A 23,999-nucleotide genomic window follows, 5' to 3' on the forward strand; every position below is an offset into this window, starting at 1 on the left:
CGTATCTTCAGGCCGAAGGGCGGCCATCTTCATTCCTCCGGTCAAGTGGTGTTATGGGAGGCAGTTCAATGTCCGATTGGTGGCCATAGTCTCCAACTATGGCAGCCTCGTCGACCCAAGTGGTTTCGTCCTCGGCGACGGCGAGGTGGATCCCGAGAGGATGTTGAGGACCCAATTGCATTTCTTCTTTCTTGTTCTGGGTCCTTTCTGCAATTTTCAGGGACTTGTGTGTAATTCTCAGTCTTTAGAGGATCCTGTTGTAATATGTACTAATGAATAAAGATCCCGTAGACCTTTTAAATTTTTTTTTTTACGAAAGTTTCCTTCGTCCCAACCTTTTTTAAGATTTTCTTATTCAGTCAAAGTCAAACCATAATCCCGTAGAACTTAAATTGACGCGACATTGCAATGCTGTGAATTTCATATTCCTGTGTTTTTGTCTTGCGGATAAAATAATAAGCACCCAAAAGCCCTAAATTCTCCACGCGAAACCCTAGACGTCGGCGCCGTGCGTAGCTTCGGTATCCACCGCCTTGTTCAGCCCTTGTTCGCATCGCTCGCGGGGATGGAGCACAACGAGCAAGCTGACGCGCCGCCCTTCTCACACGCCCCGCTGCCTGCCGAACAGGATGACGGCGCAGCCGACGACTGGACGCGCGACGACGCGGACTCGATGGCCGTGGACTCCTATCACTCAGGCGCCCTAGCGGAGCATGCTGCTGAGGCCGTGGATGCTGCTCCTCCCGCGCCATCGGCAGAAGGTATGCTCGCCTCAGCTTCCCTACTCTCTCCCGCTATGCTGTTCCGCGGTTAGATCTGAGCAACTTCCACGCGGATATATGGTGCTCGACTGTGCGGTCTTCTTTGTTGTGTTTAGGAGGATTGGCAACACGCTCAATTGTTGTGTCCCGACTGGGCTTGGAAGATCTGGACACAGTTTTTTTTTACCTGTTCTTACTTCAGCTTAGGCCCTTTGCCTAGACACGTCTTTGTATTATTAGAACAGTCTCTCTTTCCGTTAGATGGTGCCCATCAGTGGGATGCTAAGCCTAAGGGGCCGTGTTATGTAATTGATTGTGCTTCAATCGTTTTATTAGTCGAGGATTCCATGTGCTCTCCCTGTAAAAGGTAGGGATAGGAAAAACATAGGATTGGGATGTCATGGCATTTTGAATACCATCTTTACTCTTATATAAAAGAGCCAATTGGTGGCGGCGGTCCATCACCTCCTTTTGTTGTAAAGAAAAAACCTCCTCTCCTCTTTTTATCGCCAAAAAAAAACTCCCCCTCTTTTTCTAATGCAAACAATTAAACCTATTTGTTCCGTTATCAGTTGACAGTGGAACCCGACCATATTTTGGTTGAATGGGAAATACAAATAAAAATTAAACCTATTGCAAAAGACTGACATGTGGATACTGTTTGTCACCAAAATTGTAATTAGATAGACAGTGCCACTAATTTGATGTAATAGTTATTTTAGTCTAATTTATTGAGTAGTCTAATTTGTTTTATCCATCGCAACGCATGGGTATTTAGCTAGTATGAATAAAAAACCTAGGAATTGTTTGAAAAGAGTGTTTGGATGCTACATAGAAAAAATATAGGAATTTTGATATAGAGAGAAGATGCATTGGAACTTCCAAAGGAAAGTTTCAATGAGGTTAGACCTCATGCTTGGATTCCTCCAAAAGCGAATAGCATGGACAAACAGTACCTCCTATGCATTGGAATAACTCACAAGCTGCTGAAGGCTTTTGCAAAGATTCCTGTAAAAACTTAGGATTTTTTGACAGTTTTCCCTGAACCTTATAAGAGAACTTTAACCCCAAACACAATCATGTCTATTTCTCAAAAACTAACCCAAGTATTTTTTGGACGTGTGATTTGGCTTTATAGATGATTGTACTAGGCATGCTCGGTTTCCTGGCCCCATCAAGCACTTACCTAAATCATCTTGACGGAATATGCGATCTGGACTATTCTTAATTGACGAAGTTACCTTTTACGTCTTGACTCATGTACATGTAATAGACCGACACTATTTAATTAAAGAAACACTAACTACTAGGACTCTTGTTCTTTTGGTGCAATGCCTGCTCCTGATCCCCTGCAGGTTATGCAGAATGATATTTTACTTGCAAGGAAGGAATATAATGGAAAGTGTTTTTAGTTGTGATCTCCATGCAGCAAGTAATATACATAGAAACTTTTCAATCTTGCACTCCTTGTTGTACACAACTTGGTTGGGTTGTGCTGAACGTGCGTGATTTTGGTACACAACAGTTTCCACACACCTTGATTTCCCTTGATAATATTCCCTGCATATGCATCTCTCTTTATCTATCTTCACACCTAGTGCATGCAGCAGAGAAATCAGGGGCCAAACTAAGTGATCTCGTCTCATCTGACAGAAACGTGTGCATGCTTCTGTCTCTATGCATCTTCTTTAGTGCAGCGACATGTATGGCTGTTATACTTACGAGCTCATTCTCATTGTCATCATAGCTTAAGTGCAAGAGCTTTTGAGTGTAGATAACTGATGCAACATCGACGCTCGTCTTGAGTAACAGTAACAGCAGTACAGCTAGATGTATCAGCATTGCACTGCGACCCATGATCGTAGCCATAAAGAACTGATACAAATGTTTCCTTAACTTCAGCTATCTAAATAGTAAATATTTTCTTAACGCTGAATTGAAGTTGTGGCTGGATAGTAGTATAGTACATTGTATGTTTCTGTCCTGTACTTCCTGGGCCTTAAAAAGATTTTGCCTGCATTATCAGCAGGTAGAAGTTGTTTTTACTATACTAAGAAAACTTCTAAAAAAATTCCTACTTAAAAATGCACCGTATTCTAGTCTGTTCGAAGTTCTAACTTTTAACTTGACATTGGAATTATGTACTTTCAGTCGTGAAAGAAGTTCAGTCATCATTTCAGTCCTTGGAGTTGAAGCCTAGCGGTATGTATGAGACCATCGTCAGGTTGTTAATGTAGCTATTGTGAATTCGTTATAATCTTATCTCGAACTCTAATTATTCAATTATTTAATACTTTTGAATTATTGTCTTGATTTATTGCAATTTTTTTTTCCAAATATCAACCTGCTTTTCCCATGTGATAGTAAGCCTCTGACTATTGAATGTCAGTTGGAACTTCGAATTTCAATGGGATATCGTGAACTGTTGGAACACAAAATTTAGGATTCACAAATCCTTGCCAGTGCTGATCGTGTCTCTAATTTCTTCTTTGGTTATGTACTCTTCAGCAGCACTAACTTTTATACCAATCCAGCTGGTACTCATGAGGATGCTCAAATGGTAGTAGATGAGGAAGAAGAAACAAAGCGTCATTTGAATGTCGTTTTCATTGGCCATGTTGGTAAGGTTTCGTTTCTTACTGCCTGCTTTCATGAAACCTTTCCTTGTTATGGCAAGATGTATACATATGAGAAGTCTTACTTGATGTTCTTTTTTGCTGTGTCGCTTGTTTGCTGTTTCTGTCATAGCTTGGTTTGGGTCCTTACATGTGATGAGAATACCTTCTCCTGGGGCAATACCTTGTCCTGGGGCTTACTAAACTCAACAATTATTTTTTGAGAAAACACAAAAGCATAGCTTCTCGATGCATTGATGAAACAAAGTTATGTACAAGCCTAAGAGGGCGAATACCCATGGTTTTTACAACGCCACACGCCTAAGTGCTAAGCGCTGTCAGGAATAGTGTCCCAAGACTGCCTGCTCCTGCTTTTACACACATCCTGGCCTCGGTTTGGATTGTCTCGAGCTGGTTGACGATGTTGTGTTGTGCGTTGTTAAAAATGGAAGCATTGCACTGCTTCCAGATCCGCCATGACGTAAGCATGATTGCAACAAGGTGCCCTTCTACAACGTGGTGGAAAAGGAGCTGATGGTTGAATGCCACCACTCGATGAAGTCATCTCCAGCAACGGGCACCTAATCTGTTGATTGGATCCATGAGAGCACCTTGTGCCACAGTGACCGGCTGACTGCAAGAACGGGGCAGCCAGCGAGGAGGTGGTTCACAACAATCTTGATCAGAATATGCTTGTCTTGCAATGATTACGAGTCTATTTAGCGATGATGATGGTCGGAATGGGGACTATTTTATTCTGCATTCATGCTTTTATGTAGATTGACGAGTTACTGCAGTCTCCTTTTATGATGTGCCCATCCTTCAAAATCTATAGAAGACTATTTTGCTTAAATCCCATAGCAGATTTTTAACATGCATGAGATGTGCGGAGTTTTCTTCTACAGGACAAAAAAGGACCAAAGTACAAATCAAAATTGACATCTTTTTCTTAATTCACTGAGATAGTTGAAATATGACTATCTTTAGTTCTTTATATTTTCATTAAGACTTGGATTAAGGTTGGATCTTTGGATTTGGTAAGTCCATTTTACCCCCCCTCAACTGTTGGCAGTTGCTGTCAAGGTAATCGTTGGGGGAAACAGGCCAGGGGTTCCAGTGAATGGGATGAGAAGATGAAGGGGGCAGTTTGCCTGGTTTTAGAGTTTAAGGTTAAATTTGGGACTTGCCAACGGTTGGGGGGGGGGGGGGGGGGCGCTCTGGGTAGGTTATAATCTGTGGAAGGAAGTGTTAACAATTTAATTGTAGTCTAAGAAATTGATATAGTACTTTCTGCATTGTTCTAGACAAATGTGTGTGCCAGTGTCATATCACTCATACGTGCTCGCTTCCTCTATTGGATGTCAACATTGATGTGCCGGTTGATGTGCCTACTTAGAATGCCCAGATTTAATGTTCTAGCTTGTTCAAACTTTCATGTTTCTCTTTGCTCATGGAAAAGTCATCTGGTACACCAGCTCACTGTTTTTGCTACTACCTCCGGCCGGAATTACTTGTCGAAATATTACATGTATCTAGATGCTTTTTAAACATAGATACATCCATATTTGGGCAAATTTGAGACAAGTAATGTTGGTCGGAGGGAGTAGTTTTCTTCTGATTTTTTGTATATGCTGTGTTTCTGTATATTTCCGTACTCAATGGATAGTACTAGTGTCCTGTTAAGTTTTCTTCTCTAGAGATAGTGTTAATGTCTTAATAAGTGTACTTAAAATTTTATTTTGTTGATTCATGGCTCCAGATGCTGGAAAATCAACTGCTGGAGGGCAAATATTGTTCTTGAGTGGTCAAGTCGATGACCGAACCATCCAGAAATATGAGAAGGAAGCAAAAGATAAAAGCCGAGAAAGCTGGTGAGCAAGTCTTGAGGCCTGTTTGCGAGATTAAGTATATAGCTTGCACATCCATTTTGCAAGGCTAACCCATACTGTCAGTAATGGGATGCTTTTTCACATATCTGCTTCTGTTCTCTCACAAGCTTTCCCCCCTTCCAAATCAACAGCTTGGTTTGTTTGTCACCTGATTTTTGTGCTTTGCTGGCTTCCTTTCAGTAACAGGATGCTCTTTCACATATCTGCTTCTGTTCTATCACAAGCTTTCCCCCCTACAAATCATCAACTTGGTTTGTTTGTCACCTCATTTTGTGCTTTGCTGTCTTTATTACATATGTGATACTAACTCCGTCCAACTATAGTGGGCATATTAGGTTCCGGTTGACCAATGCTTTGACCATAAATTACTTCATTTATAAGCGACTATTTGATCTAAATCATAACCGTAAGCAAGTACTTTTGAATACGAATACAATAGCAATTCTTGGTCAAAGCGTTGGTCAAAGCAAAACTAATATGCCCACTATTGTTGGACGGAGAAAGTATGTAACAAAAATTGTTATAAGCAATATAAGCAAAACCCTTCGTCAGTTAATGCTTGCCCTAAAGCATTTAGTTCTTGCTTTGACTAGCTGGCACCAACTATTTATTTATAGTCGAAACAATAACATGTACTCCTAAAACTTTTAAGACTTGAATAAAGTCTAACGGAGCAGATAAAGTTAATACGGCAACTCTGTTTATAGGTAGCCTATGCTTTGGATATATCTACATGCACAACAGAAAATATTGCATAACCGTGTGGGACTGGGAGTAGAGAAAAATTCTAGATGTATACTGAGAAAAGAAAAACATGATCATCCTTCAGGTTAAAGTTGTTACATGAAACCTCAAATGCACCAAAAGCTTTTGCTTGTTTGTATGATAGGCCCCTATAAACTATAACATACTATTTTCCATTATAAAGTGAAGGATGTTCATGAAATGTAAATGTGAAGCTGTGAACATTATTCAGGATATGCTGTTTCGTACTTGTGAACATATGCCTTTTTTAGAACTTCGGGTTGCAGTAACTCCATATATTTGGAATACCTAATTAGTTGATGTTTTGACCTTTATCTACAGATAGCATGGTTTGTGATTTTTTTGCCGTCTTAAATCCTGTGCCACTTAAATGCCTTATAAATCTTTCATATTTCCATGTGTAAGATGCCTTCCACTGAAAAGTGATCTTTCTTATGCTCTAAACCTCATGCCCAACCAAAATAGAACCATGGCTGTGGCTGGTCTCTAATGTATTATTTACTTTTGGTTTACGAATACTTGATTTCTCAATTCACTGCACTCCTTTTACTATAATCTATAATCCGAATACTTGCAGGTATATGGCTTACATTATGGACACAAATGAGGAAGAGCGACTTAAGGTATTTCTTACATATGTCTGCTTAAACATTAGTGTGTTGAAGATTCGTTATTATTTTTGGTCATCATGTTGAAACACCATATCTGTTGCGCGGTGCTTTTTTTTTTGTTTAACTAATTATTTTGGTACAAGCTGATGCATGCACCAAACTTGCATTAACAAAAATATATATTTATTCTGCTTATTTATGAAACTATGTCTCCAGGCAACTTTTTCTTGCATTCTTACTAGGTTTGTTTTGCTTGCCATAGTTTTTGACACTTCTGCTTGAATATTCAGGGCAAAACTGTCGAAGTTGGTAGAGCCCACTTTGAGACTGAAAATACAAGATTCACTATTTTGGATGCACCGGTACTTTTCTTTTGATATTACATATGGTACTTGTTAGTGTTTTTTGTGGCACTATTATGGTTCTCCAGATTCATTTCTTCTGGCCACAACATCATTCTGGTGGCCGTACTCTAGTTTGAAGTGTACAAAATTTTAGCTCCTTTTGTTCTTGCTGAATATATTCTGATAAAGACTAAGGAACCTACATGGTCAACCTGAACACTGCGCAGATGGTTTTTGAGACCATTTAATTTAAGGTTCTTTCTTTGCTGAACCTATTCTGATAAAGACTAAGGAACCTACATGGTCAACCTGAACACTGCATAGATGGTTTTTGAGGCCATTTAATTTAAGGTTCTTTCTTGAATAATTTGTACTGTTATGAAATAGGATGACTTGTCGTTTATGGACCTACAATCTGTCCAGGGTTATGTCACCTTTTCCTGCGTATGTAGTCATATGTGTGAGGAAATATCCAACTTGGTCTATTAATAATTTGTATTGCCAAGGCTCTAGGCCAAATATATACAAGGAGATAAACTAGGAATTCTAAATACAAAAGGAAATACAACTAGTCCTAGTACAGTATACAACCATATCTCTCTACCCCCCTCCTCAAACGCATGGTGGATCCACAACTTTGAGTTTGAAGACATAGAAGCCTAGTTGTGCTGGAGTCTGGGCCTTCGTGAATTTTTTTAATAACTGGACCTCAGAACGCACATACTGAAGAGCAATCACCTGATCCTGCACACGAGACTGCATAAAAGAAGCATCAACACTAATATGCTTAAGACCATAAAGTGAGCGACAATGATGGCACATCATGCTGTCAGAAACAGAATACCCAGGTGGTGACGTAGATCTCCTCACACAACTCACCACTAAGAAAGGCATTCTTCACATCAAGCTGAGAGACGGACCAGTGGCTAACAGAAGCCACTTCAAGAAGAGTACGGACAGTGGTCATGTTGGCCACAGGAGCAAACGTCTCGTCATAGTCACGACCATGCTCCTGCTGGAAGCCACGTGCTACAAAACGAGCCTTGTAATGCTTAATAGAACCATCAGAGCGAGTCTTAACCTTTGACCCACTTGTAAGGTATGGTATTTCGTAGTTTTGCACTACACATTGTCAGCATCAATGCAAGAAACTTGTGCCATGATGTTTTGAGTGAAAATTGAGTCTTAATTTTACATTGGTAGTTGAATTCATGTGTGCAACAGTTGGCTCCAAAGTGAACACAAGCACACAGATTAACACTAGCAAATGTGCTATGGGTATTTACTTTTTGAACTAAACGGCTCTACTTCCAGTGAAATAACAGAACTTCTGGTTACTTTGCGTACATTAATACATGAGCACACACACTTACTGTCTTGATTAGTCAAGGGATCATTCATTGCTCTGAGCTCAATCCTTCCATCCTTACCTGATTTACCTGTTCGCTGTACTCTGTGACTTCAAAATCAGATTTGGAACAATTTGTTTTGTACGTACTTCTTACCATACCACTTTTTGGCAATGCTAGTGTTCTGATTCATCCTTATACATGTCATATTTGTTGAATATACTTATGCGACTATAAAATCGCATTCGGTACTCTCCACTGTGCCTACCTGTTTCGTTCCCAGGTACAAAATATGTAACTTCGTTTTTAACACATCTAAATTCTTGAATGATGATGCTTTTGTGTGCTAACTGCATGTGACTGGTCTACTTGCGATAGCCGGTGGACTGAGTTTGTATTCCATGTACAGTGCTTGTTTACTTGGATAATATGAATTTGCAGGGTCATAAAAGTTATGTTCCAAATATGATAAGTGGTGCATCTCAAGCTGACATTGGCGTCCTGGTAACTATAGGGCCCTGGGCATCATTATTTTCATTTTCCTTTGTCCTTTCTCTTGTAGTGAACATATTTCTTTTTCTGTTCAGGTCATATCTGCTCGAAAAGGTGAATTTGAAACTGGTTACGAAAGAGGAGGGCAGACTCGTGAACATGTTCTGCTCGCAAAAACTCTAGGTGTTGCTAAGTTGATAGTTGTCATCAACAAGATGGATGAACCTACTGTACAATGGTCTAAAGAAAGGTATGGCCTGATGGAACATACCTTGCACTATAGTTGGGGCCATACCTTGCACTATAGTTTTCAAATTGAAAGAATATCATATCAGGTATAGATATATTTTATTACTTGTTTCAGGTATGATGAAATTGAAGGAAAAATGGTTCCTTTTCTCAAATCTTCGGGGTACAATGTTAAGAAAGGTATTATTGTGCTTTTGACATTGCCTTGGAGATTAAAGGGAAATTTAGACCGATGCTGTCACTTTTTAGCGAATTACACACATGTCATTGTTCCTGTTGGATGTATTCATGTGTATGACACTTTGCTCCGATTTCATCTAAGACAATTGAGTGAGCTTGCGGGACTCAAGTATTTGACCATGATTGCAACGCTAAGTAACTTCAATTATTAAATATCCCTAGCCTCCAGACAAAAGCTTCTCTTGTTCATTGACATCTATGCCCGCATATCACATTCTTACTCACTTCTCCATCCACCACTCTTATTCTCCCATTGCCTAGTGCAGCTCTTTGCAGTCCTCTTATCTGTTCTTCTCTTTCGAAGCTCATCTTTCCCTCAGTGTCCTTCTCTCCCCTATGTAGCATGTCTGGGACCAGATAAACTCAACCTCTCCCAGTGGCACAAAATTCCTGAAGAAAACCAGCAAAATCACATTTGTAAGCCGTGAGGACCTCCTAAGATGTTGTGGGGTGTGGCCTCATAGATATACGTTTCTTCACATGGTGGTATAGAGCTAGGGTTTCTATTTTTCCGAGCATTTTTTTGTCTATTTGAAACTGATGACCTTCTCGATGAACTATGTATGTGTCCCATCTTTCCCCTGGTGCGTCTCGTGCTCCCCATCAGAAGGCTCAGAGGTAGAACCGAGATCAGAAGAATTTGCGGATATTAGTCGTGTCGCTGGCCGCCTCCGTTGCCAGCCGCCACCGGTTTGTCTGTTGGACTTGCTGCCGGTCCACCCATCTCCGCTGGACCTCTGTCGCCGGTTTGTTGATCTCTGCCGCCGCCACCGGCCCGGCAATCTCTACCTGTCTGGCCCTCTGATGACCCCTGCCCTAAGGTAGTTCCTGTGGCCACTGACCCCTGCGCGAGCGTAGCGAGCCCTGCCCCACGTGTGCATAGTGCTCTGTTTGGAACGGAGCACTCTGATCTTGAGAAAAAAAGCATGCACAATGTCTTCCTCATCGGGCCTTGTTCCCATCCCTCGCTGCTCGGTGGTTTTTTTATCGTGTTAACTACAACGACTTTGTTCTGCACATGCGCATATGTGTGGTATTTATTAGATTGCGCCAGTCGGGGCGTGAACTCAAAGCCTCTTTGGCTATGATACCAAGAATTGCAAGCACCGTTAAGCTGATGGAGAAAGGAGGACAATTCACTTATGTATTTCAACAGTATTCAATTTTTTCGTACTAGCTTGGTGGATGGGCGTGCAATGAAAGAAAGAAATTGAACTGTGCTACTCATTGCCGGTTTCTATGGTTTCACATGAAACCGATTTTTAATAGCCCTACTCGAATTACTGTAGCAATGTATGGCCAAACACATGCTATTTCTTACCATTTCATTCACTCTGTTATCAGATGTCCAGTTCTTACCAATATCTGGCCTTTGTGGAACCAATATGAAGACCAGGATGGATAAAAGCATTTGTAGTTGGTGGGATGGTCCTTGCCTTTTTGAAGTTTTGGACCATATCGAAGTTCCGTTGCGTGACCCCAACGGTCCAGTAAGGTTTGAAAGCTAAGCTCATGCTTAAACTGCACAATTCCTATGTTCAAAGTGTATGGTACTGTGGACATGTCCATGCCACAAGTGTTTAATTTTGTTGTCAATGTATATAGTAATATGATAGGAAAAAAGATTATTATGTCATGTGACTACTTTCTGTTGCAAATCTAGTGATCTTACTTTTACATTGTGAACTTTTGTATGCACTACTGGTCAAAGTTAAAGAAAGTCTGACAACACGTTTCCTGAAACATCATCTTGGTTTGACATAGGTGACATTGCTGCTTTCTGTTCAGATTTTATTTTTGTTTTTGGAATCACTATGTGAATCTCTGTTCCAAAACGAAAGGCAGTTTAAACGAAAACTAAAACAATATCTTCTCATTTCATTTTTTATTTTGTTTTGGGCACTTTGTGTTGATCAGATGCTGGATGTAAGCTTTACAGTTCTTTTTATCCATAATGTAGGATGCCAATAATTGACAAATACAAAGATATGGGCACTATTGTAATGGGGAAATTAGAGTCGGGGACTATCAGAGAGGGTGACAGCTTGTTTGTTATGCCAAACAAGGTATTTTATTTTCATTTAGCACCCTTTGCATACTTGTTCTCCTTGGGACTCTACAATTCAGTTTTGTGCAATGTGTCTTTTCCGAACAGTCCAATGTGAAAGTCATAGGTATAAGCTTGGATGAGAAGAAAGTACGTCGTGCTGGACCTGCTGAGAATGTCCGTGTCAAATTATCAGGAATTGAAGAAGAGGATATTATGGCTGGTTTTGTACTTTCAAGCATTGGTAAGTATACTAAAAGTTACTCCGTAATAAAGTATTAGGTTATGTGAGCTTGAATCCAGTGCATAGTGTTAGTAAGGACAAGGCAAACATAAGGCTTTAGAGCCACATATACCCTCTCTCTACAGATGGCCCTTAACAAGTTTCTCTCGTGACATAGGTTGTTTACTGGTCAATTCTAAACGTTAGAAATTTGACAACTATTTCTGTTCAGAACATCTAATTCTCCACTGGTTCTGGTTTTATAACACTGCTTTAGTGTTTGATACAGATTCATGCATTCAACCCAGTGTGGAGTAGGTTGTCAACCTAGCAAAGTAACATGTTGATTTAGGATGTGTTTTTGGACAAATGGAAGGAAGTGATTCAGGTTGTTGGGCCTTCCTGTAACAAGTTGAGTTTTTAAAATACCACTAATAAACTTAGCATGAATGTTGTAACCCAATAAGCTAATGGCTTATATGCTGTAGCCCTCAATTTGGCTATCCCTTAGGGTTGTTGCGGTTATATTTTTATAATATATTGTGTGTTATGCATGTGATATTTGGTATGCTCTTATTATAGACTTTTGGACCATGGCTCCTGTAAATTTAAAGATTTTTGAAGGTTGTTTACTTGTGGCTTTCTGTATCATTTGCTATTTGACATATGTTCTTATTTTAGTAATGTATATCCATGCAGCTAATCATGTTGGTGCTTTCACTGAATTTAATGCTCAGTTGCAGATTCTAGAGTTGCTTGATAATGTAAGTGTTACCTGATCCTTCCAGTTACTTAAATAAGTTAAAAGGAGATTAGTTTCCATATTTTGCGTGTGCCATTTCTGGTTTGTATGTTAAATAAGCATTGTGTATAACGGTAATACTTTTGTTGGATTTAAATTTGTTGATGTGTATCGGGATTTGCGGGTTCAAATACATATATTGTTTGTTTGAATCGGTAAGCACTGTAAGCAGTTCTTTTAAACTTAAATTTTATTTGGCATTCTCTGTTCATACATAACTTATGCCAGATTTCATACATCCCTTCTAGTAGAAACTTCTGTATTCTGTGGGATGTCTTTCAGTACGGAATACCAATGGTATACACATCTAACATGTCATAGTTTTTCTTTTAACTTATCTTTGCCGATACTTGATTTTCACCATACCATGGATATGTATGCCACTGCACAATTTTGATGATTGACCGCAGTGCTTCTTCCGAATGTTGATTCTTTATATGATTTTTGTAATATGCCAGGCTATTTTCACTGCTGGCTACAAGGCAGTGTTACATATCCACTCTGTTGTTGAGGAGTGTGAGATTGTTGATCTCATAGAGGAGGTTGACATGAAGAAAAAGAATGAAATTGATCCAAAGAAAAAGAAGCCAGGGAGGAAGCCACTTTTTGTGAAGAATGGTGCGGTTGTAGTTTGCCGCATTCAGGTATTCTTACAGAACGTCACTACTACAGTATAACTGCTCATTGCTTACTGAACTAATTGTAATGTGTTATGCAATTAGGTGAATAATTTGATATGCATAGAGAAATTCTCTGATTTTCCTCAGCTTGGAAGGTTTACTCTCCGAACAGAAGGCAAGTATACATTGCTTCAGAAACTTAACCATGCATGGCTGCTAGCTTCTGCTATTCAACAAAGATAACCAAATTTGAGAAAGTGATACTAGCTCGCATGGTTGAGGGGGTGGATGTACAACAAAGATAACCACCTTGGTTAAGTTCTAATGGATGCAAATCTAGGTTCCTTTTATTATTGTCGGGATTTCCCTTACAGCTCGTTTGGCAACCAAGAATTCATTTCATTTTTGATAAAAATGAAATGAAATCCAATTTTTGATAGGATTTCATTTGGTTGAATTTGAATTCCGGGTTGAAAAATCATGTTTGTCTACCACATGGAATTGAAGAGTGAGAGACAATTCTAGAGAAATGATGGCTTTTAGAGAGGAATTGAGGCTAGTTATAGTGTGATTCCATGGAGTTTGAGATTGAATTCCTGTGGCTAATTCCGTGCCAACCAAACAAGTTGTTTTTTGGAATTCAAAATGAATTCTACAATTCTATTCCCAGATGATGGGTGCCAAACGAGCTGTTAAATTTCAACTTTTTTACACGTTACCCAGTATTGAATGGAAGTCGGCATATGAACTCCCTTTTCTAGCTATTTGTGTCATTTTCTGGAGCACTTTCCATATCATATATATCTTTGCAAGATATAGGAATTGGATGTAGGTAACGAAGCAAATCAAGCAAACCCTAGATTCAGTTTTTTGTGTTTTTTATAAAATCCTTGGTAGCTTGATTTATTATCTTATGAACTCCTTTTTCTAGCTGTTTGTGTCATTTTCTGGAGCACTTTCCAGATCATATATCTCTGTGCATGCTAATACAACATTCTGTTATATTATTAACATGTCCTTTTACCTGAACTGTTGCAGGAAAGACAGTAGCTGTAGGAAAGGTTGTCGATGTTCCTCCTATCGGCAGCACAAAGTTTTCAGCTTGAGCTAATTTTGGATAGAATGGCGGGTAGCCACTTACACTCGTCTTCTTTTACTAATATCTGCGGCTCGGTATCTCACTAGCTTTGTTCGCAGGAAAAATGAAGCGGCGCTGTCTCATGAAATGTTTATGGAAGAAGTGAGATTAGTTGTTGAACCTCCATCAATCACATAGGCATAACAGTATTACTAAAATAAGGTGCATAATTTGTAGCTTTGGTCACATGTTTGTGAGTTTGTAAAATCAGGATGGATATGTCTCAACCGTGCAATCTTATACCAATATTACAAAGGATGTCGTTAGGTCATCCTCACTTGTTCTCTATGTACTGTATTATACTTGAGTTTCTTTGCGAATGGGGCTTGTCTTCGAACATGGACGGATCTTCGACTCTTAATCAGGGTCTTGCAGAGGCCAGAGGCCCCTCGTATGCCCACTATTTCTCATCGTTGCCTTGGCGCCCCTCGTATGCTCAATATTTCTCATCGTTGCCTTGGCCTCGTTGGCTATGCTGCTGGTGTTGGCGTCCTCCCTCGTCTTGTTTCTGTTGGAGGACCACTCGGATCTGACTACCATTTTCTCCTCTCCGTAAGCCGAAATGGTGCCACATGTGGCATTTGCATCCATCGTCCTAGCCACATGTTTGTCCTTCTTTTCTTCTTTCTTAATTAATTTATTATATTTTAAACTAGAGTGGATTAGCACTCTGACACTTTGGTTTTCTCTCGTTCTAAAAAAAAACTTTGGTCTTCTCTCTTCTTCTCTCCTACTTCTATGCTCCATAGAAATGGCCGAGCGATCGGGAGATTGGACTATTTCCCCTCGGACTGCCTGCCCTGTTTCTACCGAAGGTACCAAAGCCGCAGTAGCAATTAATGCCGACGTCTTCTCGTCTTGCTGTACCTCCAAGAGAAATTCCAGATAATTTCACCGGAGAGGATCCCCTGACTTAATGACTTTATGGATCTCCAGGCATTGCCAAACCTGACGGGCTCTTGGACAGCTGAACAATATATGCTTAATATCCTCCGCATCCAGGGAACTGTGCATTGACCTTTACATGGCGATTAGCAAGAATGGATCGGCAAGCAATAGCACCATGTAGAGCCCTCCATAGGAAGATCTTTACTTTTACTAGGAACTTTCAATTTCCAAAGTTTATCCCACTTACGGTTGATAGTCGTCATCTCTGAAGCTCCATGTCTAGCTTGGCGGCTCCCATACTGATGTGTCCATTTCACATGATACGCCGACCGGACAGAAAAAACACCCGTCTGGGTATGGTTCCAAGCGACCAAGTCTTGCATCTCGTATCAAGATACGGTTTTTCAAAGATGCATTTATCATCTCACAATCTGGAAAATATTTTGCCTTCAAGACACGGGCACATAGTGAGTCCGGATTTTCCTGTAGATGCCAAGCCTGCTTTGCAAGGAGAGCAAGATTAAAACAATGGAGGTTGCGGAAACCCATTCCTTCTTGCTTTTTAGATATGCACATCTTCCACCAAGATTAAATGCGTTCTTTTTTGGTTTTCATCGTCACCCCACCAAAAGCGAGAAATCACATTCGTAATCCCTTTGCAGATTAGTTTAGGGATTTTGAAGACCGACATTGCAAAAGACGGAATTGATTGTGCAACCGACTTCATAAGCACTTCCTTTGGGCACGCACGAAAACAACCTGGTCTATACAGGTGTCGTCCCTCGCGTCGCTCCTCCTGGGCGACTCGGGGGAGCACCCCAGCCCTCACCGCCGCCACCCTCCCCTCCCTCTCCTCCCTCGCCGCCGCCTGAGGCACTCGCCGGCAAAGCTCGGCGCGTGGCCGACAAAGCTGGCGGCGAGGTCCTGCTACGATTCGCGTGCCCATGCCTCGCTGGCCATCCTCGAAGCTGGAGCTCGTCGTCGTCGAGGCGCTTCCCGGCAGCTCCACCATCCCCTTCCACGGATCCGGCGGCTACAAGTCCAGATCCGTGGGAGCCTTAGCCCGTGCAGCCGGCCGTCGTCCTCACACGCGCCCCTAGGCTCCTCCACACCCGCCATGGATGCTGCTCGTCACCGTTGTGCGGTTCCATGGCCAAATCCTTCGTCCTCCTCCCCGGATCCGGTGACTGCCGGGCAAGATCCAGGAGGAGCGCAGCCGCAAGTTCGATCCCCCACCTCCGGCCCATGCGCATCCGCCCCCGGCCTGCCGTCCCGCCTTCAACCGCTCCAACACCGGAGGTGGCCGCCCCTACGTGGCCCGTGATGCTCAGCTAGCCCGGGCAGATCCGGCGTGCCCGCCTTGGCCCCCATGCCCGATCCAGATTCTGTGCCGCTGGTAGACTTCACTGCCATATCCAACACCAGTATCGTCCTCTTCAATTTCGCTGCCCTCCACTCCACCAAGCCCATCCCTTTTCAGATTGCAAGATTTATCCGATGCTCACGTTGATTAGAGTGATGTTGTATACTCCTCTTTTCTCTCCTCGTCCCTCCCTCCGTCGGCTGTGGTTCAACCACGCATGCCTTTGGTAACCATGGGTTGCAGATGGCAGCTTTGGTGGCGGCACTGTTTAGCCTAACGGTTGGTGCCGTGGTTGGATTTGGAGATCTCTATACAACCTGGTTTCTGTTCCAGGATCCATGGATTTGCAGATGGCGGCTATGGAGGCGACACCCTCCTGATGGAGATGGTCGTGATAGAGTGCGTGTGTGCCGCTAAAGGTCGATCCGAGTTCCATCCACCTCCATTTAGCTACTTCAAATCTCCAACAAACTTTTGCTCGATAGCCTTGTTGTCATCTTATGTCGTCGTATGTGCCCTTCTTCTAAACTCCTCCACTGGGTAAACCACCTCCTTTTGGGGAGATACCATTCACTAGTGGCGCTCTTGGAGAGTATGTGACCATCCTGTCGCTCTCCTCCTCCTCTCGGAATAACCACCCTCCGGTGGAGGATCTGCGTGACATTTATGCGTGCTCGATGAGCCCCGCTGTCTATTGTTTTCCCCAATGATGGCATCGGTGCGGCTTCCTGATGATGATGCTTCGGTTTTCTCGGCTTAGTTTCCAAGCTTTGGTTTGAGCTCTCTGGTTATGATCCCCCGCCCTCTGGTGCTGTCTATGACAGTCCTCCTCCTATTGCTTGTGATACCCCGTTCGTTGCTCATGTTTACTGGGTTCATCGGTGTTGTGTTGTAATCATGTACTGGGTTTTTTGTTTTTTCCTATGTGTTCTTGCTCCGGCAAGTTGTATTGCTCCTCGGGCTTTCTTTTGGGAATATATTCAGGTGGGGTTTTCACCACCCCGCCCCCCCCCCCCCCCCCCCGCCCTTTGATCTCTCACTTCCTTACAAACCCAATCAACAAGGAACCGGAAAGAAGAACTTCTATCTGACCCAACAACTGACAGGAGGCCAAGATATTTTTCAGTTAGTGCGTTAGTGGCAATATTTAAAATGCCAAGATATCATCTCGGACCTAGCTAGGAGTATTGGGACTAAAATTACTTGATTTAGATTCACTAACCATTTGTCCCTGCTTTTATTCATCGATAATATCTTTCGTTTTGTTCAAGCAGGATCGGAGGTATCCGCTTTATTAGGGAGAATGCCCTCCGCGGTGGGTTATCAACCTACTCTTAGTACAGAAATGGGTTCTTTGCAAGAAAGAATTGCTTCTACTAAAAAGGGATCTATAACTTCGATCCAAGCGGTTTATGTACCTGCGGACGATTTGACTGACCCTGCTCCTGCCACAACATTTGCCCATTTGGATGCTACTACCGTACTTTCCAGAGGATTAGCTCCCATTGCTCTCTATTCTGCTTCTGCTTTGGCCCAATTGACCTACTTAGCAAACGAAGGGATGGGAAATAGGACTACTTATCTTACCAAGTAAGGGCTTCATAACCTACTTAGCAAACAAACCCATCATCTCCTAGCTTTTTTCTTCTTATTCTTGGGAAACTGGACCCACATTCCCTTTTAGGATTGGAGGAGACAAGCAAGACTTCCCCTAAATCAAGTAATATGGCACCCTTCCTGTTTCGGATCAGCGAAGTTCAGACTTCCTTATTCTCGAGATGGCCCTATTTCTTTCGCTTAGTCAAGCTAATATGGGTATAGAAGCAGCACAATAGTCCCCCAAAATAGCCGGTGCATCAGGACACACACGCAGACCTGTCAATGCTCCCGAGTCTTCAGCATGAGATAACAGGCTAGTAAGTCCTTCTGAGCACAGGAGAAACAAATAGGGTGAGAGTGGGTCTCCTTGGCGTAAACCTCTAGAAGGTGTGAACTGTTCGGTTCCAGAAGAATTGAAACGAACTCTATATCTGACCGAGGTAACACATGCCATAATCATCTTCACCCAATTTGTATGAAAACCCAACTTCAACATAGTAAGTTCTAGGAACCTCCACTTGACACGATCATAAGCTTTATGCATATCCAATTTGATGGCACACATGCCCATCTTTCCTTGCTTCCTCTTCTTAATGGCATGGAACCTCTCAAAGGCCACCAGTATATTATTAGTAATTAAGCGACCAGGAACAAAGGCACTTTGAGTAGGAAAAATAATATCAGGAACGAAGACTTTCAAGCGAGCTGCCAACATCTTAGATATGACTTTGTAGACCACATTGCATAAGCTAAAAGACATGTCTGGGAGAAACCACCACACGACACAGTTAAACTTAACGCGGATGTGGCCTTTGATATCAATTCGCTGGATGGGGCAATAGGAGCTGTTATTCGTGATGACATGAGCAGTTTATTGCAGCGGCTAATCAACGAATTGAAGGCTGTCCTAATGTCTCCGTGGCGAAGCGATGGCGATGAGGCTAGGCCTGGAGCTTGCATAGATGGCTGGAGCAGCAATTTTTGACGACTGTTTCTTCCTCTCAAATGATTATGCCAAGATATCCTTTGCTCACTGCCCATGGGAAGCTAATGTTGTTGCACACATGAGTTGGATAGGCTGGCTAAATTTACCCCTCCTGCAGTTTGGCTTGAGGATCCTCATAATAGTATTGCACCTCTGTTGATTAGTGATGTAACCATGATTTCGAATGAATAAAAAGGTGCTTTACGTGCCAAAAAATGTACATTATGGTACATGTCATGTTTTTAAGTACATATTTAATACATTATGGTAAATGAATTGTACCTTATCAGTTTTCAAATATCTCGTGTACATGAACTTATGAGACGAGTACATCATATGGTACATCACATGTACCTCATCAGTTTTTAAGTACCTCATGTACACGGACTTATGAGACAACTACATTGTATGGTACATCACATTCATACAGAAAAATCCGGAGTACATGACAGATACATGACGAGTACATCAAGGTACATCACAGGTACATCAAGATACAAATCAAAGGAAGTCAAAGTACCTCAATATTCAATTCAGTGGTTGAGTACATCACAGGTACATCAATGTACAAATCAAATATGACCGCATGGACGCCGCCGCACGTCGAAGCCTCTGCTCGCGGCCTTCTTCTTCAACTCCGGAGCATCGCCACCCCTCGATCCGTGCAACCCCGGCCGTCGACTGTGTAGAGAGAGATTGGATAGGGGAGATGGCGGCTCGCCGGGGCTCGGGGTTGGTGGGGAGAGAGAATGGATCGGGGAGATGAGTTTCACGAACCAGAGATGAGAGATGGGAGAAGAGAGAAAGACAGAGAGAGGAACAGATCTATTCAACTGTTAATTATTGGGAGAGAGGTTAAGTAAAGGAGAGGGGACACGTGGTAGGCAGTGGCAGATCTAGGTTTTTGAGACAGGGTGGTCCAATGTATAAACTTTTATCCCAATATAAATTATAACCAGCAATTTTTACCTCAAACATACTAGTCTTATTGAGTTGGAAAGAGAAAAAAACGGCATTGAAACAATTTTGCGATAATTTCTAGGTTTTTGAACAGCAGAATTTTGCGATAATTTCATTTCAATCAATGAGCAAATCTTAATTCGATTCAATGAAAGACCGAGAAAAATGTCGCAACTCCGTGTAAGCTGCTGCCCCATCGAATGCTCGCGGTGACGAAGCGTATGTTTGCCGTCCGCTGGCAGTCAGCGACGATGATGACGAGAAATACATGTTAGCTGCTCATGCTCGTCTGCTCGGCAAACATACGATACGATGCCAACTGCTCGTGATCGATCGCTAGGCTGCTACAAGGCCTGATCCGATGTGGTGATGCGTACACTACACAGCATAAAGAAAACGAGAACTAGCCGGGAAGATGGGCTATTTGCTCTGGCTGATTTTTCTTTTTTGGTGGGTTTAAGATACACTAGTGTATATGTATACGGGCTGTATTTCCAGGGTGGTCCGCCACCCTATGGATCCGCCGGTGGTGGTAGGTGGAGACCGTGGGTGCAAATGCCACCACGGTCACCGAGAGGTTTGGCTCTCATTCTCCTTCCTCGGATGTAGTCACGGTGGCGGCGTCTATTGATGTCTCTCTCCGGTGGAGCCATTTATTCGATGCCTGTCCTATGTGATGTCGCGTGATGTGGGCTTGTCTGGACAAGTTCCTTTCTTCGAAAAGGAGGTTAAAACCCCCGTCATCTGCATCAAAAGGATGCGCACAACATTTTTATATTGATTTATTTAACAAGCCTGACAAAACGAATACATCGATTGGACAACCCAAGTCCACAAAACTATACCTCCTAGCCTGATGAAAGATGTGGCCATTATGAGAGCCGTATGCCCTGACTGAACAAGACCGCCCAACATAACCATGAAGGCACAACCAGTCAAGCTAATTCCCAGCATGTGCCGTATGTGCACGCTCCAAAATCAGCTGCCACCGTCTTCCGCCAACCCATCTTCAGGAAAGAGAACGACACATTGATCTTGCCAGGTCCGGCAATGACGACGCAAATCAGAGCCAGACGAGCAAGTGCCCAGCCGCCGACCAAAAGCCCCTCACCCGCAGATCTAGAGTTCCACCGCTCCGGGCCGGCCCCGCCACCTCCATGGACGCGGCTGTGAGATCGAGATAGGCAATCAGAGGGGGGGGGGGGTGAATGATTGCGCGGAAGCAAATTAAAACTTTTCCCGAAAGTTCAAACCTTAAATCACCTTTCTGTCCATGATAGTAAAACAGCCGTAACTTTTGATTGGATGAACCAAAAAATACGTATGAGTATGCAAAAGAAATGTATTAAAATTATCTAACCAAGGCAATAAGAATCAGCTCAATCAGATGTACCAATCAAAAGATATGATCAAAACAGTAACAGCTGACAGAAAGTTACGAGGATTAATTTAAAACCAATTTCGATGAATAACAAGAAAGATGAATTAATCGCAATCTTCCCTTGATCTCGTGAGAAACCTGCAGCAACGTGTTATGATCTTGTGGGAAATCTGCACCAAAGTGTTAGAAAGATTTAGCACCAAAATTTTACGAAGATCCGAAAAGAACAGAGATGACACCGTCAACGAATCACTTTATTGCAACGATGTCGATCGATTACAAAAGATGCAACCATGCATCCAAGAACTCTTCAAGAATTGATCTAAATCTAAAGCTCTGAGTTCCCTCATGTCCTTGCTAAAACTCTAGCCTAGACGCCCTTTATTTATAAGAGAAAATTCGCGACCCTAAATCGAGTCCGAATCCAACACGAACTCCTCTGTCCCGGTCGGTATTCTGCCCGTGGGCCCTGCATATGACCTCGGATTGAGAGGACTCCAAAAGAAAAGTTGTTCGTCTCGAAGAAGCTCACAACTTTCATGTGGACCACTTTTCCAACAGACGCCGTCTTTATGATGCTACTGTTTAATCTTTAAACAGTTCTCATCTAACCACGGCTGGACCTACATGTTTTCACGTCGATGCCCCTGCATGCCATCAACTCTTCTTGTGATGTCTTCAAAACTCGACCATCACGTGTCGAATATCTCCAATACCGTACATCTCCAGTATAAACAACGTACGACAAACCGGTGCCCTCCCGGATCATCGTAGCATTCACTTCCATTGTTCCTTCGTACGAACGTCCCGCATGACCTTGATCCCTCGACCTCAGCTTCTCCCAAGGTTCGTCCCTCGATCTCATCATTGACCACGTTCCTTTACCTCCGGCAACACCTGAAAGCGAACATACAAATAACCAGTACGAGCACAAGTCCACGACTTGACTCAGGGTAAGTTCCACACAACTCACGCCATGTTTTCACATAAGAAACTAATGGATCAACACACCACTAGCAAAGCACTAAGTCGAAACAAGATACATCTCATCACATAAGTATCTATATTACCCAAAGTATCCACATCAATGTTTCATCTGAAACACTTGCCAATGTTACACATCACCTATGATTTCACAGCGGCCCAGTAGACCGTAGCTGCTGTCATGACATGCCGCAGCCAGGCTTGCGTCGTCGCCGCATGGCTAGAGCTTCGCTGCTGCCGAGCGACCAGAGAAGCCCTCCACCGCCACCAATACGAAGCCAGGGCCGGCCGCCGTGACAAGGACGGCCGCCGGATCTGGCCGGCACTGCCGCTGGGAGGGGAGACGCCGTCTTGCTAGCAGGGAGCCCTGCCACCACCGAGCCCGCACGGGCTTTGCCCGGCAGCGGGAGCCGGCAGCGGCGAGGGAGGAGCAGCAGCGAGGTTTCCTGTTTTCCTATATTCATTCAGTTATCAGTTCATCTTTGACTTTGTCTTCTCGGTTGCCTGGACACGTGTTCCTGGAGGAAAGATGTAATCTTTTCTGTTTTATACGTGTCCCTTTGATGGGGTGTCCTGTTCTTGGGGGTTGGAAAAAACGAATAATGCACAATTGTAAATGTACTCCCTCGGATCCATACATACAAAGTGTCACCCATTTTGTACGAAATTAGTACAAATTTTGTATTAAGTGGGCGACATTTTTTATGATTGGAGGGAGTACTGCATAAGGTAGGTATGCTTGTCATATGCAAGAATTTCAAAATATCACATAACATTTTATTGGGTTATTCTTATGCCCTTCTCCTCGTCCCCAACCCTGCCAACCCTGCCAACCCCTCACCCCTTTCTCTCTCAACTACATGCATGGCTCTTGAGGAGGAGGATGTCAGTGACGAGGACTTGTTTGCCACTGATATGGACATGCTAACCATGGATACGACCATTAGAACCCTAATCGTTGGTGTCTCTAATAATTATAATCAGGTGAATTCAATTACAAAATGTTTTCAATATGTTACTTGCAAAGAGGCGGAGCTACTATCTTGTGTAATCTTATTATGTAGGCATCTTATTGAACTTTACAAGTCCAAAGTGAAGATGAAGTGTTATAGCCTGCAAAGGGAGATTCAAAGTGAAGCCTATCAAGTGTACTTTCCAACAAATCAAACGGCACATGATTCGGAGCATGCTAGAGAAAGATATCACGAATTAAAGTTGAATCCAATTCGGGTCCGAGCTGTCAGGAGATCCAAATTTGTTTTAATCACCCAGGCCGCATCCGGAGTCAAAATCAAGCAACAAGTACTTGTTGGAAAGGTAATTACAAGACCTTTCCAACGGATCTGGCCCCATCAAGAGATTCGACTCGTGCTGACCGTGGCGGATAAAACAAGTTGACGGATCTGTTTTTCTGTTTCCTAAAGAGTTGTAGTTTGTTAGGAAAGTTAGAGATAGAGTTGGATTTCGGCCTCCTTACTCAAGGTGGACGAAAATATCTCTCCCTCCTCCTATTTATACCCCATGAGCCCCCCTATGGAGCCTTGGGTTTGGTTTAGTTAAAAGTTAGCCATCGCTACTACTTCGTGTAATCGCGTGTGTCGGTTAGACCACCTGTTTTACCGCTTTCGGAACCCCAACTTATCGTCTCGTTGAGACATTGGTTTGATATAGTATATTCGCAATTTTAGATTGCA

At 42.6% G+C, this 23,999-nt stretch overlaps 1 protein-coding gene across 5 annotated transcripts; it reads left to right on the forward strand.

The window, feature by feature from the left end:
• The first annotated feature begins 434 nt into the window (after nt 1-434).
• On the forward strand, nt 435-14,484 carry LOC100841181 (eukaryotic peptide chain release factor GTP-binding subunit ERF3A). 5 transcript variants are annotated; one of them, XM_014895931.2, is made up of 17 exons: nt 436-761; nt 2,913-2,985; nt 3,270-3,382; nt 5,136-5,247; nt 6,608-6,653; nt 6,932-7,003; nt 8,776-8,838; nt 8,922-9,076; nt 9,191-9,255; nt 10,660-10,810; nt 11,276-11,381; nt 11,471-11,606; nt 12,285-12,349; nt 12,846-13,031; nt 13,110-13,182; nt 14,046-14,136; nt 14,205-14,484. In XM_014895931.2, the coding sequence occupies exons 1-16, from the start codon at nt 566-568 to the stop codon at nt 14,111-14,113; spliced, it is 1,680 nt and encodes a 559-aa protein (XP_014751417.1). In that variant the 5' UTR covers nt 436-565; the 3' UTR covers nt 14,114-14,136; nt 14,205-14,484. The 5 variants fall into 5 exon arrangements, with proteins under 5 accessions (XP_024311344.1, XP_014751417.1, XP_003579482.1 ...); XM_003579434.3 differs by having other exon boundaries at nt 437-761; nt 2,913-2,963; nt 3,296-3,382; XM_024455576.1 differs by lacking the exon at nt 14,205-14,484 and having other exon boundaries at nt 435-761; nt 14,046-14,137.
• The last annotated feature ends 9,515 nt before the right edge of the window (nt 14,485-23,999 follow it).

The sequence above is a fragment of the Brachypodium distachyon genome, chromosome 5 (genome assembly GCF_000005505.3).
Source record: "Brachypodium distachyon strain Bd21 chromosome 5, Brachypodium_distachyon_v3.0, whole genome shotgun sequence".
Lineage (NCBI taxonomy): Eukaryota > Viridiplantae > Streptophyta > Magnoliopsida > Poales > Poaceae > Brachypodium > Brachypodium distachyon.